Source organism: Musca domestica, unplaced genomic scaffold, assembly GCF_030504385.1.
Source record: "Musca domestica strain aabys unplaced genomic scaffold, Musca_domestica.polishedcontigs.V.1.1 1, whole genome shotgun sequence".
NCBI lineage: Eukaryota > Metazoa > Arthropoda > Insecta > Diptera > Muscidae > Musca > Musca domestica.
In genome coordinates this window covers 9,953,807-9,972,693 of record NW_026712114.1, presented here as the reverse complement: position 1 = coordinate 9,972,693, position 18,887 = coordinate 9,953,807, and the positions used below count along the sequence as shown (strand labels likewise).

Sequence of the window (18,887 nt, the reverse complement as noted above, 5' to 3'; positions counted from 1 at the left end):
AAATGCTTCGCCGGGAATGGGCCAACATATCGCAGAGCAACTTTCGGGCATCGTGTGACGGTTTCATTGGCCGTTTGAAGGCCATAATTCGTGCCAAAGGTGACCAATTCAAAAAATCTAAACTTATTCTAAAATTTAATGCTATTTCCGACATTTTTAGCTTTCATTTAATAAAATTTGAAAAAAAAAAGTAGAAATTATGGCGTTTGGCTTTGTCGCAATTTTTTATCTCACCCTGTATTATTGAGCAATGGGTCAATAAAATGTTTCCATTGTGCACATTTAGATACCCAAAATAATTTAAATGGCTAAGAGGCCATTACTTTCGTTTTCTGTGCCAAAATAGCAGTTTTCAAGTCTTCTATGGAGAAGCTTTTAATAATTTATTTTAATGACTAGAAGATTTTAAAAAGGTCCTGAAAAAAGTCACTGAAAAATTTTTTTTACAGGTCTTCTATTTTCAGGTATTTTTGGCTAGAAGACCTTCTAAAAGTTCTAGGCGCAGAAGACATGAAGGAGTTTTTCTAGACTCAGAAAACCTGTAGAAGGCATTCTTTACACAGAGGAGCTGTAAAAGGCCTTCTACGAAATAAAAGGCCTGTAAAAATGCCTCAGGCCATAGAAGATCTGTAAGTAATAATTTTGTCTAAGAGATCTCTAAATAAAACGAGATTAAAAATATGTTTATTATTTAAATATTTTATTTATTTATACATTCACACAAAGGACATTGACTAGTTACAGAAATCGAAAAAGACATTTACATTATTTCAAAATAAATAAATAAATTATTACCAAGAACAAAATTGATGTGAGTTGCCAAATAAATAACAGTGAATAATTAATTGCTAATACAACAAACACTTAATTTTAAATTTAAAGACAAAAAAAATTAACTAGACATTTTACAAGTTGTTTTAGTTAATTATTTTTTTTTTTTTTGTTTTCCTCTGAATGTTTCGATGTCAATGTTGATTTTGTTTTCGTTTATTTATTTATTTTCTTTTTGTTATAAACTATTTGAGATACTCGGTTATGGGCGATGAATTAGAAATAAAATGCACACTTTTGTTGTAGTTTAATTTGTTTGACTCTTAAATTAATATTTTTTTTAAATTTAATAAAAGGAACTATACGACGACACAAATGAATGATCATGAACATATAAACATATTTTATTTAAATATATAAATATGAATATTTAGTCTTAAATTGTAGTAGGCATATTATTAAATAAATAGTTATTAATTATATCTTTGGTATATTTTATGTGGTTTTTTGATTTTTGTGATTAACATATTTAGAGAGAGATAGCGATAGTTAGAGAGCATAATGTCATAGTCAATCAAAGATTATCTACAAATGTAATTTTTAAAAATCGTTTTTATTTTTAATTGAAATATTTAAGCAATATTCCAGCAATGACAAGCATTGCATACAGCGATCCAGTCGATTCCAGTGAAGCCGAACCATTTCCTGAATCTTTGCGGAATTCATTTGTCACAATGATAACAGCGCGATCGTTGGTCTTTTGAATGACGCGATAATTATTGGCCAGTGTTTTTCCTCTTTCGCATTCCAATGACTTAAAGGCCTCGACCTGGAATAAAAAAAAACAATAATTGATTAATATTTATTTTCAGACCTCAAAAAAGTGATGATATACGAGATGTGTAAATAATTTTCTAGCTATAGAGGACCTTCAACGCATGGAAGAAATGTAAGATTATTTCTATATCCAGACCTGCAAAAGATCCTATGGGCATTGAAAGCCTGTGAAATTTCTTTTGTCCACATGAGTCCTGTAAACGGCATTCTACCCATATAAGACTTGTATAAGGGTTTCTAGCACAAAAGTTTTCTAGCCACAGAAGTCTTGAAAAAGGTTTTCTGGCCCTAGAAGACCTGGAAGAGGTTTTTTACCAACAGGCGACCTGAGAACTGACCTCCAGTCATAGAAGACCTGTATGTTTTTCTAGCCATAGAAGGAGGATCTAGCCACAGAAGTCTTGAAAGAGGTTTTCTGGCCCTAGAAGGCCTGAAAGAGGTTTTTTTACCCACAGACGACCTGAGAACTGACCTCCAGTCATAGAAGACTTGTGTACTTTTTCGGCCATAGAAGGATCTATAAAAGGACTTCCAACCGTAGAGATCCTATAAAAAGTATCCTAGCCATATACGACCTATATAAGAACTCTTAACCATAGAAGACCTGTAAAAAGACTGCTGGCCACAGAGGACCAGAAAAAGGACTCCTGTCAACAAAAGACCTGTAAAAGAAGTTCTTTGTAATGCCACAGAAAACTTAAAAGAGGGTATTTTAGCCTCTTAGGATCTGAAGAAGGTCTACTAGCCATAGAAGCCCTGTAAAAGGTCTCTTAGTTGTAAAATACTTTTATAGGGATTTTGGGCCCTTAAATATCTTTAAAAGATCTTCTAGCCACAGAAGACTTGCAAATGATTTTCTAGCCATAGAAGACATGAAACAGGTTTTTTTTAACCACAGACGGCCTGAGAACTGACTTAAAGCCATAGAAGACCTGTAAATAATTTTCCAGCAATGGAAGGATCTATAAAAGGTCTTCTAAGCTTAGAGGACCTATTAAAGTTCTTCTAGCCATATGCGACCTAGAGAACCTGTAAAAGCACTTCTTAGTTGTGAAATACTTGTATAAGGGCATTGGGCCCTCGCATATCTGAAAAAGATCTTTTAGCCCCAGAAGACTTAAAAATGGTTTTCTATCCATAGAAGACCTGAAAAGAGTTTATAATCACAGAAGGCCTGAGAATGGTCCTCAAGCCATAGAAGACCCATTAATACTTTTCCATCAATAGAAGGATCTATAAAAGGTCTTCTAGGCTTAGACGACCTATAAAAGGTCTTCTAGCCATATAGGACCTATATAGAGGACCTATAAAAGCGCTTTTGGTCACAGAGCACCTTTACAAGATCTCCTAGTCACAGAAGACCTGTAAAAGATGCTCTAAACTCTGAAGATTTGTAAAAGGTCTTGTAGGCGTAGGAGACCTGTAAAAAGCCTTCAGTCCATCTGCCGTAGAAAACCTATAAAACGTCTTTCCGCTACAGAAAACCTGGAAAATTCTTGAAAAGGGTCTTCTAGCCATAGAGTATTTGAAGAAGGTCTCCTAGCCATATGTAAGGGCATTGGGCCCTAGAATAGACTTAAAAATAGTTTTCTAGCCATACAAGGTCTGAAAAGAAGACCTGAGAACGATTCTCTAGTCATAGAAGACCTGTAAATACTTTTCCAGCAATAGAAGGATCTATAAACTGTCTTCTAGGCTTAGAGGGCCTATTAAAGTTCTTCTAGCCATATACGACCTATATAGAGGACCTGTAAAAGCACTTTTGGTCACAGAGCACCAGTACAAGATCTCCTAGTCACAGAAGATCTGTAAACGGTGTTCTAGACCCTGAGGATTTATGAAAAGCCTTTAAGTTGTGGAAAACCTGTATAAAGTCTCCTAACCGGAGAAAATCAATAAAACGTCTTCTAACTACAGAAAACCTGGAAAATTCTTCTAGTCATAAATTACTTGAATAAGGTCTTCCAGCCATATGGGATCTGAAGAAGGTATCTAAGCCTTTTAGTACCTGTTATAAGTCCTCTAGCTATAGAAAACTGTAAAAGGTATCCTAGCAATAAAAGAGCTGTAAAAATGTGCAGATTTGTATTCGGTCGTATTGATGACTTAAATACTACAGGGACCCCCACGTCAAAATTTCAGATTTCGAGATCTATCTCTTTTTTTAGCAATAAGCATAACTCTAGATATCTGAGAACACTTACATTTTGTAAGAAGAACTATAAACGAATTCGCAGAGGTGTAGGTCTAATAGTACAATATTTAGAACATTTCAGTACAGTGCAAATATTTCAGTAGTACAAATATCCGAAAACTTAAATTTATCCTATTGGTACATCTATACTACACCCCACATCATTTCAAATTTCAGAAATATAACTCTACCCAATACAAAAGGTACCTTTTAGTACCTTTTTAAACACGAATTTAAAAAAAAGAAGCCTATCCTTATCTCGCACCCCTACTCTAAGTTTGACCCTCACCCAAAATTTAAAGATTCTAGCTTCAAATAATTAATCCTAGCCCCCTTACCTGATCAATTCCAATGGGGAATGTTTCGGCCAAAACAATCCATGTAACCGCCTCATTACATCCAGGTGTGGTCAACGACCCCTCATAGGTAATGTAGCTTGGAATGGCTGGTACCAAATCACTGATTTTGAAATTTGTTTTAATTTTAATTGGATTATTTATCTGCTCGTAGCTCATAATAGGAACAAAATCGGACAGGATGTCATCCACCACGCGATTACGTTCCAACGAGGCATGATACAAGACGCCCACCACCACCAAACCGTCTTTATTCAAAGTGGCCACAGTCATATTTGGATACTTCTTGTTACGATGGACCATGTGCATTTCGAAAGGGTAGCGGACATTTTCAATGGTATGCTCCGACCACCAATGGAAATGGATTTGTTCCAAGACATATTCATCCTTCAGGGGACCTCCTTCCAATTCAATGTCCACATCAAAATCGGATAATTGGACTAAAAAAATTTACAGTTAGAAACTATTTATTTTTCATCCTTTAGTAGTTCAACTCACCTGAATGACCCGTATTCACCATCGATAGCTCTGTTATGCTCTTATCATGATTATCGCCTTCCAATTTCTCATACACACCCTTGATGGCACTTCTCAGACTCAAATTGATGGGCGATTGACGAGTACCGGTATCACAAGTTCCACCCCATTTTGGAAATTCTGCAAAAGATTGGGTGACACATTTGTTTAATAATTTTTTTTTTCTAAATAATAGCAAATGCACACATGTCTATAATTTTAGGAATGTGGAGGTATGTATGCCTACACACATATCTACATCCACATGGCATTTCTCTGAGGCAATTTAATAATTTAGCAAATATGTCAGATCGTTAGTTCTTATTAAAGTGGGCTACTTAATTTTAATACTCATATGTTGAATATTTCTGTGGCAGATAGTATGCACAGTGTTTCAAAACCAATGATTAGCACCGACAGACAGACACACGGATTCATAAACGAGCAGGTGGGACAGCATTAAAGCAGGGGTTTCAAATTTTGTGTAAATGAAACGTTAAAAGAAGGATGGAGAGAGAGGGAGGTAGAGAGAGGGAATTTTTTAGAAGTGACTATTTTATAGGCATAAAAAGTACTGGAAGATACTAAATGGTACGGCATTGTTGTGTAGCGATTACTTTGATCTAGAACGGTATTATTTTTTGTGTGAAGGGGTTCGAAAAGGCTGTAAATTCTTGAAAAGTACTTGAAAGTCACGAAAGGTACTAAACAGTACAAAATTGTTCGACATCGTTGTGGAGCATCCGGTAAAAGCGAAATATTCAGAATTCAAGTAGGAGACTCTTTGTGTTTGCATTTGTTAATGTATTCTTAAAGGTAACGAAAAGTACTACAAGGTACAAAATTGCACGCCAAATTCGTTCCAAATGGTGGAGGGTATTCAAGCTTACAGCTTTTTTACTTGTTTCTTTAGATCACTCACTCGGTTGTCACTCATTGTGGGGAGGGGGTGCAAAGAAACTAGTTTTCTAATAATCTGTTCTGAATGTAACGAAAAGTACTAAACTGGTACCTCTTAATGGGCTACTGTTAATGGGAGATTGGTGTATCTACCAATTGAATTTTTCATTAGATTCACTTTTTGCGTGAAGGGATTACATTTAAATTTAAATATTTTTTTTTTTTGCAATTCGTTTTTAAATATATCGAAAACTACAAAACGTACCAAATGGACGACATTATAATTGAGCGATTTGTAAGATTTGGACTGACATTTTTCATGAATAGGTGCGAATGGGCTAATTTTTGGTAATACAGGGTGATATAAAAAAAACTGCAACTAAGTTAAACGCCATAATTTTTACATTTTTGTTTTTAATTTTATTGAATGAGAGCAAAACATGTCGGAAATAGAATCAAATTTTAGAATAAGTTTAGATTTGTTCAAATTGGGTCTATTTTCTTTCTGTTGCGGTGCACGTTTTTGCACTTTTTGGAATTTCAATGGCTTTATCCTGAGCTCCTTTTTCAATATTTGTCGAATGGAATATTGCGATATGTTCAGCTCACGAGCCATTTTTCGGCCACTGCGACGCCGGTATCGATCAAGTCGCTTCTTTACTTTTCGAACCATTTCCGCTGTTGTTGTTGTTCTCTTCCGTCAACTTCCTTGACATCGGGCTACACTACAAGTATCACGGTAACGAGCGATGGTACGAGACACAAAAGATTTATTCACATTTAAATGCTGGAGTGCTCTAACGATAGCCCCTTGTGATTTTCCAGGCAAATATGAAGAAATGAAGGCTTGAATTCCATCGCGAATAACTTTTTTCTGGAAAATTCTCACCAAAATGCTTTTGTAAGCTTGTAAAAAATATAATGAGCTGTCAATGGAATAATTTTAACAGCTGTCGGACGAGTGGCTTAGAAATGACGGCAGTCTGAAGTTGGTTGCAGTTTTTTTCATTTCACCCTGTATAGCTATAGAGTGCATTGAACAACAATCAGACCTGATATGGATCTTCCTATCTCGCCGAGCTGAGTCAATCTAGTTATGTATGTCCGTCCGTCCGTCTGTCCATGTTAATTTGTAATCACTCTACAGATTGCAATTATAGCCCGATTCTCACGAAATTGAAAATGTAGGTGGGTTTTAGGTCGGAATAGAACACTATTTCTTTTGGAGATGATCGCATGATATTTGGGTTGAAATGGACCTAAAACTGAAAAATTTCCTGATTTTGCAATTGCTCTTCAGGTCTCAATTATAGACCAATTGAAGTCGAAGTTAGCATGGGGCTAGAGCTTAGGGCTGGACAGAAACCTTCCAATTTTGATGGTCATCGGGTAATATTTAGTGGGTGAAATAGACCATAACATTTGTGTTAAATAAAAGTCAAATTTTTCATTAAACCGCGAATATTTTTAATCCCGGCGAAATCACAAATAATCGAAGAAGTCAATTCTGCCCGTTACGTAGATGCTGATAGTAAAAATATAGGATATATAGCGAAATATATACAATGTGTATATTCAAAGGAAGGGGATGTTGGCTAGAATGCTTATATCTTAAGAATGGCTGGACCGATTTTGACAAATTTTGTCAATTCAGAATCCGCTCTTGGCATAGAAGAATAAAATCTAAAAAAATCGCATAAAAATGTCAATAATGATGATAAAATAGATTTTGTTGTATTTTGTGACATTTTTTTTTTTATTTTTTCATATTTTTTATCGCATGTGTTTTTTTCAATTTGACTTAAAATATTAAAGTGTATATTTTGTAATATTTTTTCACCTTACAACACAGGTTGGTGTTGTATACAGATTGCAATTATCGTCCCATCCTCACGAATATTTTCATAAGGGTAGTGTTTAACTCAGGGGAGTGGGGGTAAGGCTTCGAGAGCGGCAATGACAACAAAACTCCCCAGAGTTATTATGTGAGATGTGATGTGTAGGTGAGAGGTTTGGTGCGGGTGATTCGCGCGTGTGGTGTAGGATAAAAGAAAATAACGAGAAATAAAACAAAGATAAATCAGTATTAATTCTTAATATAATTTATGCTTTATTAGGTTTCTTTCTTTTCAAACGACAGAATTACCTCTTTTCAATTTGGTGTGTTGGCGACAGTGGCCGTGATGGGTTTCGCTTCAAAGACTAAAGACAAGTGAACGCAATGGTTCTGAGTGACCGCTGAGGGTCCCATGTCTGTCTACTAATACAACTACAACTACTTCCAATGAGAGCAAGGTGAGCCTACCGACAACAACCAATGCCCAGCGACGATCCGCTCACTACGGTCTCCGCCAGGGGAGTTGTAGAGGAGATGCCTGTGCGCCAATCAGCATCCGTGATTGATCGAGCATTGGAAAGTTGTGGTGGAACGTATCGAACTTATACAGGTAGGGTTAGGCTCAGAAAGGCAATATATTTAGAGGTTAAAATGGACCAACAACTAAGAATTTTGTTTTCGCAGCCATTATAAAGGTCACAAATAGAAACTTAAGGACACAAAATCACGCATGAAGTTATAGTTTGGGACAGCAAGTAGAATGGATCACTACTTTTGTTTGAAAAAAATGCCAATATTTCCATTCTACCGAAACGCTGAAAATAACTTAAAGTCAAAATCCAAACTACACAAGAGGCGAACTTTTTATAATGCTGATTTCGTTAACGAATATAGCCAAATATTGTAGACAAGCAAATCATATAGACGAGTCTAAATTTGGAGATACGGAGGCCCCTCCTGCATTTGGAGATAACCTCCAAATATTAAGGGGTCAAATGAACGAAAAATACAAACATTTTTCTGATCACGCAATTGAAATCAAGAAGAAGTCTATTCTTTTGGATGACCTTTGGAAAATATTTAGCTGTAAAATGGAACATAACAACTAACAGCAAGGCGGAATGCGTAAATATTGGTAAAATGTCCATGGTTAATATCTGTGCAGTGCTCTATGACACAATTTCAAAAGCGAAATCTTCTAACATAGTGTAGTGTTGTAGGATATCACATGGTCGGCCTCGCTCGACTGTAGCCTTTGCTTACTTGTTTTTATTATACCCTCCACCATGGGTAGGAGGGTATATTAACTTTGTCATTCCGTTTGTAACACCTCTAAATATTCGTCGTAGACCCCATAAAGTATATATATTCATAATCAGCATAAAATTCTAAGACGATTTAGCGATGTCCGTCTGTCTGTCCGTCTGTCTGTCTGTCCGTCTGTCTGTCTGTTGAAATCACGATAGAGCCCACATTATTTGACGTATACCTTTGAAATTTGGCACAAGTGTGTGTATTGTCCCTAGGATGGTTGGTATTGGAAATGGGATATATCGCTCCACGTTTTGGTATAGCCCCCATATAACGGTACCTCCCGATATTCGGCATTTTGATTATTTTTGCCACATTTTTCCACGGATTTGTCTAAAAATTGACCTCTGTAAGTCGTAATGGATTCTAGCTCCAGTGGGGTAACATTATATGTATAGGTCCACGTTTTCATGTAGCCCCCATATAACGGTACCTCCCGTTATTCGGTATTTTGATGATTTTAGCGACATTATTTAACGGAATCGTTCCAAATTTGGTGTTTGAAGTTCGTAATACATACTGCAGCATAAAAAAGAAAATGGGCCATGTAGGTCCACGTCTTGGTATAGCCCCCATATAACGGTACCCCCCGATATTCGGTATTTTGATAATTTTAGCGACATTATTTAACGGAATCGTTCCAAATTTGGTGCTTGAAGTTCGTAATACATACTGCAGCATAAAACAGAAAATGGGCCATGTAGGTCCCCGCCTTCGTATAGCCACCATATACCGTACCCCCCGATATTCGGTATTTTGATGATTTTAGCGGCATTATTTACCGGGATTGTTTTAAATTTCGCATGTGAAGTTCGTAATGGATACTTCAGCCCATCCCAGAAAATTGTCTGTGCAGGTCCACGTCATCGTATGGCCCCCATATAACGGTACCCCCTATATTCAGTATTTTGATGATTTTAGCTATATTTTAAACAGATTTTTCTTCAAGTTTCGCATTTAAATATTGTAATAACTTATGACAAAAGTTGACTATGCAGGTCCACGTCGTCGTATAGTCATTCGGCATTTTTAAGATTTTAACAGATTTTTTTTTTGAAAATTGCCAAATTTGTACCAAATGGTGGAGGGTATTAAAAGTTCGGCCCGGCCGAACTTACAGTTTTTTTACTTGTTTTTATTTTATTTATTTATTATTATTATTTTTTTTTACTAGATTAGTACTTAACATGAAGTATTCTCAAATTAATATCCGAATCACAACAATGTGTTTCCCATATTTCAGCAGATTCTTATAAAACTAGATCACTTGTACTCTTTCCATGTACATCATGTACATCTTTCCAATTTATATGACCCATTAAATGTCGACAACTATCATATTTTGCTCTAGTTATTGTTCTCCTACACAATTATCTTAAGTGGGATCGTATTTGGTTGTGGATTCCAAAGAAAAAAATCTTTTTCACAAAAAAAAACTTACCTTCATTTTCACTGTAATCTGGATAGCCCCAATGGGCACTGGTATCAGCATTGCTCAACGGCAGGCCACTTAAGCTAAGAAATGCTGAAAGACACAAAAAAAAAAAAAAACAGAGAAAATAAATTCTCATTAGAATACTGAAGTGAAATGATTTGATACAAGTTTATTTATTTTCCAGTGGCCGGTTCATGTCGCTACACGTCACGGCATAAATTAGTTGATGGCATTAACCATATTTTCAAAAAAAAAAAATAAAAATTAGGTGAATAAATTATTAAGTGTGTGGAGCCACAAGTGATCATTGTTGGTTTTTCTCGTTGTGTCATGTGTTAATCTTTCGAAAATTTTCAACACAAATTATCACACAATTTGTTTGGTTAAGACATACAAAAGTTGACTTTTTTGGGTTCCCTCCCAAGTGTTTAAGTTTGAAAAGCAAAAAAAATTAATGCCCGAATTCCACAACTGTCACTGGCAATTTTCTTGACACATATTTAGTTGCCTTTACTATTGCCATTTTTTATAGTTAATCTGTAAGGGGCAAAGATGGCAAACTAAAAAACGTGCCAAAATATTTCAATACGATTTTCAAAAATAAACTAAGACGACAAAAGTGTTAATCTGAAATACAAAAAAATCCTCATTCAACACATCTGGTTAATAGTTTTGTATTCGAATTTGTAATAGATCGCATTTAGTTTGAGAAACGAGCGAAATCAAAGTGTGTGCCATGTAATCAGCGTTTAATTAATGAACCAAATATGGTTAAAGCCATTCAATTAGCTGGAAATATATGTTTCCAAACGCTTTTGGTAGGAAACAATTTAATTGCACACTTGGGGCAAATTAGACATTTTTTTTAACAATTCAGATATTTCTTTGTTAGTTTAGCGAATTAGATTAGGTCTTATTTTTTGGCCGAGGAAGCTTTATAAAATGAATTAATAAATAGTAAAAATTTCCATTTCCTTATTGGAAGGAAAACCGAAAAGGTCAAGAAAATGCTGGAATAAACATTAATTTAGATCAGTTATAACACTAGAGTTTGTGTTCCGACAGATGTTTACCCTCAGCATTGTTTCTGTATCCCCTTTTTGTGGGAAGTACCAAAACCAGAGCACTGATTTGCTCTATTTTACTCGGGAGTGAAACTTTTCTCGATGAGTGAGAGATTTATACGGAGTTTACTCCTCTCTCTCTCCCTCTCTCTCTCTTTTGTGTGAGGGCGCTCTCAAGTCACTCTTGCTCGAAAAATTAGAGTGAGAGCCGAATCGCTTGAAATAGAGGTGAGTTTGCTCTAATATTGTTTGTAACAGCAAACCGATTTTGATGTTGTTCTGAACTCGGGGAGTGGGAGGTGATCGTGAACAAAATAAAAGAAAATAGTAGAAATCAAGGCCCTGTAGATTTTGTGTACATAAACAACTACGTTAAAATGTTTGATGCAGTGTTTTAGAAAAATAAACATTCATAGAAAAATTCACATACATAGAAAAAAAAACTTAAAATAGTGCTCGTAAAGAGCAGAATCTTCTCTTTTTTTATACCCTTCCACCTTGAAAAGGAGGGTATATTCCCGTTTGTAACATTCCTAAATATTTGTCGTTGGACCCATAGAGAGGGTATATATAATTTGATGCAGTCAAAACGTCCCTAGTAGAAATAACGGTTTTAGACCCTAGGTATCTTTGGACCAAATCCGTTTCAGGACATTTGGAGTCGATCTAGCGATATCCGTCCGTGCGTCTGGCTGTCTGACTGGCTGATGCGCACGATAACTCTCGAAGTGAGTATCCAATTTAATCAAAACTTGGTACATCGCAATATTTTTGTCAAACTTAGATCGAGTTCGGAAATGGACAATATCGATCCACTCCTTCTGGTACCTCCCATACAAAATGTCAATATTTTCAAAGAAAATAATTTACTGCACAAAAATAGAAAAGATATTTCGATTTAGCTCTAACTTTGCGAATCCTAATATTTGTATCAGTACTAGGTCAGGTGCGAATGGACAATATCGGTCCACTCCATCAAGTACCTCACCCACAAAGGGTCAACATTTTGAATAATTATAACTCTTATAAAACGTGATGTAGGGTCCGATTGTCTTTAAATTTCGCACATCATATATTTTTATTTTTATATTTTTATTAATCCAAGGTGTGGTGTTAAGATCCGCTCCTTCTGGTACCTCCCACACAAAAGATCCAAATTGTCAAAAAATATATTTTCTGCAAAGAAAAAGAAACGATAATCCGATTTTGCTCCATCTTTGCAAATCCTTATATTTTCATCAGTGCTATATCAGGTGCAAAAATGGACAAAATCGGTCCACTCCATCAAGCACTTCCCCCACAAAGGGTCAACATTTCCAATATTTACGATAATTACTCTTAAAAAAGGTGATGTAAGAGTCCGATTGTCATCAAATGTCACACACAAGGTCTGGTGTTAAAATGGAATACATCGGTCTATTCCTTTTGGTACCTCTCCCACAAAAGGTCGAAATTTTCACAAAAAAATTTGATTTTGCTTCAACTTTGCAAATCCTAATAAATGCATCAGTTCTAGGTCAGGTGTAGAAATTGATAATTTCGGTCCACTCCTTCTGGTAACTCCCCCACAAAAGTTCGACAATTTGAATATTCATTAAGCTCATAAAATGCGAAGTAAACATCCAATTCATTTAGAATTGGCGCTAGAGATCGAACCATTCCTTCTGCTACCCCCTCCACATAGGATCAAAGTTTTGAATAATCCAAAAGAATATGAAATCCGAAATAAGCATCCCGTTCTCTTCATATTTCACACATCCCATTATTTTTGCTAACACAAGACTAGTTGTGAAGATAGAACCTCCCCCACAAAAGGTTCAACATTTCCAATATCCAAGAAGCTCATAAAACGTGAAATGTGCGTCCAAATCCCTTCAGACTTCGCACATCTCCACATTTCCATCTGTTATAAAGATGGAAGAGATGAGATCATTCCTTCTGGTACTTCCCCCACAAAGGGTCAACGTTTTGAATAACCAAAAGGATACGAAATAGGTATGTGGTTCTCTTAATTTTTCACACATCGCATTATTTACACTAACTCAAGATCTGCTGTGAAGATGAGATTTATCGGTGCACTCCTTCTGGTACCTCCCCGATAAGGGTCAAAATTTTAAATATCAATGAAGGTAATAAAACATCCGATTCCTTTCAGACTTGGCACATCTCAATATTTGTATCAATACAAGATCTTTATAGATTATAGAGATCGGACCTTTTTTTCACATTGGCTCCACATTGGCTGAGGATATACATCTGTCGGCAAAAGCGACTTACACTTTTTAACTTGTTACCGTAAATATTTAGCAGATTATGAAAGTAGAGCTTGAAATAGGCGAAGCGTGTAACGGCGTTTTGTAAGTTTACATCGGAAACCAATCTAAATATAGGGGACAAGTTTCCCCCCACTTCCGCAATTTTGACATTTTCCGATTACGATTTATTTGAATCTGCTTATTTTAGGCATATAGTGTCTTTGGTAATGTTACAGACAAATATACGAGGAATATTTTGGTCGAAAAATTCAACTCTCAGAAGAGTCACCAAAGGTGTCGTTTTGGCCACATTTTCAAAAAATCTCTAAACCTTCCTTAAAATGAGATCGTAGCAGTTCAAAATTGTATAAAAATAGGTTTTTGATAAAATTTTACTGTAGGTCCTAGAATACAACAAAAGCCTAATTATACCCTACACCACAAGGTGGTCAGAATATTATGTCTTTGTGCATTTGTTTGTAACAGGCAGAAGGAAACGAGATAGTCCCATAGTTCCTTTTGATGATCTGCATAGAATCACATTCTGAGTCGATTTATGCATGTCCGTCCGTCTGTCCGTCCGTCTGTGCATGTATTTTTGTAAACAAAGTACAGTTCGCATTTATTGTCCTATCCAGATGAAATTTTGCACAAATCATTTGTTTGGCCCTATTGAAATTGGAGATAATCGGTCAAAAATTAGATATAGCTCCCATATATATCTTCGTCCGATTTGCTTTTTATTGTGCACCAATCGTGTAATATCAGTCCGAATAGTATGGAATTTTGCACGTACGATCAGATTGGACCTGAAAATAAGTATGCCAAATTTGATCGAAATCGGTTCAGATATAGCTATAGCTCCCATATATATTGTTCATCCGATTTGTTATTTTTGTCCTCCGCAGCCGTAATATGCCCTTTGTAACAACAATATTTTGGGAAATATATCAAATACTACTCAGAAATACTTTTGCTAAATTTTATCGAGATCGGTTCAGATTTGGATATAGCTCCCATATATAACTTCGTCCGATTTACCTTTGATTGTGCACCAAACGTCTAATATTTGTCCAAATGGGATGGAATTTGGCACATGCGACCGAATTGAGTCTAGAAGCTAGTATGTCAAATTTGGTGAAGATCGGTTCAGATAGCTCCCATATATATTGTTCATCCGATTTGCTATTTGTTACCCACAGCCGTAATATGCACTCCGTAACAACGATATTCAGGGAAATATATGAAATACAGCTCAGAAATATCTTTGCCAAAATTTCTCAAGATCGGTTTAGATTTGGATATACCTCCCATATATATCAAATGGGCAATACAAGTCCGAATTTAAAAGATTCAAATACTTCGGCATATTTAGTCCTTTGAAATTTAAATTATAATTATCATATCATAGCGTGTATAATTGAATTCTCCCATAAAAACTTTTAATTGTTATGTGAAGCACTACGAAATTAGCAAAGTAGTGTAGGGTATCATAAAGTCGGCCCCGCCCGACTTTTAGATTTTCTTTACTGTTTTTTTATTTATTTATTTTATTTTTTTTTTTTTTTGCACATTGTTATTGTGTTAATCATTATCCATATATGTCTACACTTTTGTATGTAGGGTCTCGTTGGATAACACTCTCCTATTAAAACTCTGTAAAATTTGTGTATTTATTTAATAACCCTTTACCAATCTACCCCGCCAATAGCCCATTTTCCATCATCCAAAAATAAAACAAAACAAAAAAATGTCTTATCTCTCTTTTTTTTTTTTCTTTCACGTCAAACATAACAAACCTTCAACTTGAATTTGAAAAAAAAAAAACAAAACAAAATCGACACTGACCGACAATCGAAATGAAATGAAAGTGCAATGAATCCGGCCGTGATGATGGGTGTGTTAAGGGAACTAACATGAATAAATTATACACTGAAAGAAATTATCTCAAATGTGGTAAAGAAATAAAATAAAAAAAAAAAATTGAGGAAATCGTTCAAATTGAGAGAAATGATTAATTGCAAGAAATACTAATTAATTTTGAAATATTCCAATTTTTTTTTTTTTTTTTTGTATTCCCAAAAATATCACAACATTTTTTGCTAAATGTTTAAGCAAAAGAATTTCATTTTAATGAAACTAATTAAATGCTGTGCATCAAAGAGCACATGAGACGAAGACGATAATGTGTATCACAAGAAAAAGTGGTGGCCAAAAAAAAAAATTAAATAATCAAATGATTTAGTTTTTATCGTTGTTGTTGTCATCGTCGTCGTTGTTGTTGTTGTATGCAAAGAATAATTGTTCACATCATTTTTTGTGCTTTTTTGGCATCTTTTGTTGGGCATTAATTCATTTGGAATTCTTAAGTTAACCACGCGTAATTTTTTGATGAAATTTTCATTTTGTTTTAATTAAACGATGCCCATCTAGAGCTGCTACAGATGTTGGCATATTAAAACAAATGGGGATATATTTAATTGTAAATTGTATTATTTTCAAATACCCACATATTCTTGGCGTTTTTTTTTTTTTTTTTTTTTTGATTATGAATAAAATACGGTCTTCGACTGACATTTAAAATTTATATCAATTTGAAGCAGATGAAAAAAAAAATTCAAAAAATTATTGCTGCATTTTATTGTCTGTTCTAAATTTTGGTGCCAAAAAATTTTCCTCTAAAGAATTTATTTCCAGCCGTTTTATAAATAGCAATGAGGACAATATATGCACATATGCAGTTCAGCAAATATCATTTGAAAGTGAATCTAAAATTATCATTCTGGTATTTTGTGATTATTACGAACAAACTTAAATCATATAACGAAGTAGATGGAAAATCCGATATAATATACAAATATATTATTGACCTCATAGGAAACACATAGTGCCATCTTTTGGAGTAAGACTTCCATGACCAAAGAATTATTTTTATACCCTATACCACAAGGTGGTCAGGGTATTATGTCTTTGTGCATTTGTTTGTAACAGGCAAAAGGAAACGAGATAGACCCATAGTTCCTTTTGATGATCTGCATAGAATCACATTCTGAGTCGATTTATGCATCCGTCCGTCCGTCTGTTGTCCGTCTGTCTAGGTATTTTTGTAAACAAAACACAGGTCGCATTTATTATTCGATTGAGATTAAATTTTCAACAAATCATTTGTTAGACCCTAGGACAAACCCTATTGAAATTGGAGATAATCGCTCAAAATTGAGATATAGCTCCCATATATATCTTCGTCCGATTTGCATTTTATAGTGCATCATACGTGTAATATCTGTCCATATAGTATAGAATTTTGCACGTACGACCAGACTCGACCTTAAAATAAGTATGCCAAATTTGATCGAAATCCTCCGCAGCCCTAATATGCACGCTGTAACGACGATATTTGGGGAATTATATTAAATACAGCACAGAAATGCCTTCGAAAAATGTTATCGAGGTCGGTTCAGATTTGGATATAGCTCCCATATATATCTTCGTCCGATTTTCTTTTTATGGTGTAACAAAGGTTAAATACCAGCCTAGGTATTATGGAATTTTGCACATACGATCAAATTGGGCCTAAAAATAAGTATGCCAAATTTAATCGTAATCGGTTCAGATATAGCTATAGCTTCCATATATATTCTTCATTCGATTTGTTATTTTTGTCCTGCGCAGTCGTAATATGCCTTCTGTAACAGCGATATTTAAGGAAATTACAATAAATACAACTCAGAAATATCTTTGCTCAATTTTATCGAAATCGGTTCAGATTTGGATGTGGCTCCCATATATATCTTCGTCCGATTTGTCTTTTATTGTGCACCAAACGTGTAATATTAGCCCAAATGGGATGGAATTTCGCATATACTGACAAATTCAGTCTAGAAACTAATATGTCAAAATTGCTGAAGATAGGTTCAGATGTAATTATAGCTCCCATATATACATATTGTTCATCCGATTTGTTATATTTGTTTTCCATAGCCATAATATGCATCCGTAACAACGATATTCAGGGAAATACATCAAATACGGATCAGAAATACGTTTGCTATATTTTATCGGGATCGGTTCAGATTTGGATATAGCCTTCTTATACAGGGTGAAATGAAAAAAACTCCAACCAATTTCAGACTGCTGTCATTTCCAAGCTACTCGTCAGACAGCTATTAAAATTATTCCAGTGACAGCTCATTATATTGTTTACAAGCGTTCAAAAGCCTTTTTGGTGAGAATTTGTCAGAAAAAAAGTTATTCGTGATAGAATTCAAACGTGATAGTGTGATTTCTTAATATTTGACTGGAAAACCACAAGTGGCTATCGTTAGGGCACTCCAGCATTTAAATGTGAATAAATCTTTTGTGTTTCGTACTATCGTTCATTACCGTACTGGTAGCGTAGCCCGACGTCAAGGAAGTGCACGAAAGAAAACAGCAACATAAGCAGAAATGGTTCGAAAGGTAAAGAAGTGACTTGATCGAAACCCGCGTTGCAGCAGCCGAAAAATGGCTCTTGAGCTGAACGTATCGCAATATTCCATTCGGCAAATATTAAAAAATTTGGCTCGGGTTAAAGCCATTGAAATTTAAAAAAGTGCAAAAACTTACACCGCAACAGAAAGAAAACAGACTCAAAAGAGCTAAGGAGTTGCTTCGTTTGGACGAAAGTGGTGAACTGCCGAATTAGGTTTCCTCCGATGAGAAAACATTCGCTGTCCAGGAGTTTGTAAGCTAACAAAATGATCGTGTTTACTTGTCAAAGAGGTTAGCTGAAAATGTGCACCTTCGGTTGGCCACCAGAAACCCGCCGCCATAACAGCCGATGGTTGCTCTCCGCTCGTATTAATCGACCGTGGCATCAAAATAAATGCCGAATGTTATTGCGAAAATATTATGGAGGGTGTATTAAAGCCTTGGGCAAGCAAACATTTTGGCCGCAGACCTTGGACGTTCCAACATGACTCAGCACCATCGAACTCAGCACGTGCCACCCACGAATGGTTGCAAAATGAGGTTGCTCGCTTCCTTTCCAGCGCACAATGACCACCAAAATCTCCGGATTACAATCCGTTGGACTATTGTGTCTGGAGCATTTTGGAAAGCAAGGTTGGCACTACAAAAATACCAAAGTGTCGATTACCTCAAGCAAGCGCTCAGCCGGGAATGGGCCAAAATACCGCAGAGTAACATTCGGGCAGCGTGTGAAGGTTCCATTGGCCGGTACAATTCATAAAAAAATTTTAAAAATTATGGCGTATCACTTTGTTGCAGTTTTTTATCTCACCCTGTAGATTGATGAAATGTTACTCAGATGCAAATTATGTCTGCAGAACTTTTGATATTAAAATGGGTCATGTAGGTCCACCTTTTGATATAGCCCCCATATAATGGTACCTTCCTATTTTCGTATTTTG

General features: G+C 35.5%; 1 protein-coding gene across 1 annotated transcript in view; it reads right to left on the bottom strand.

Annotated features, from left to right (window-relative positions):
• Positions 1-679: 679 nt before the first annotated feature.
• Positions 680-18,887, bottom strand: part of LOC101897038 (carbonic anhydrase 2) — a 65,056-nt gene continuing 46,848 nt past the window's right edge. Inside the window, exons 2-5 of the mRNA XM_059118652.1 lie at positions 10,164-10,247; positions 4,657-4,815; positions 4,141-4,598; positions 680-1,600 (exon numbers count right to left, since the gene is read on the bottom strand). Coding sequence (XP_058974635.1) covers positions 1,391-1,600; positions 4,141-4,598; positions 4,657-4,815; positions 10,164-10,247 — 911 coding nt within the window. The 3' untranslated portion in view covers positions 680-1,390. The remainder of the gene's footprint in view (positions 1,601-4,140; positions 4,599-4,656; positions 4,816-10,163; positions 10,248-18,887) is intronic.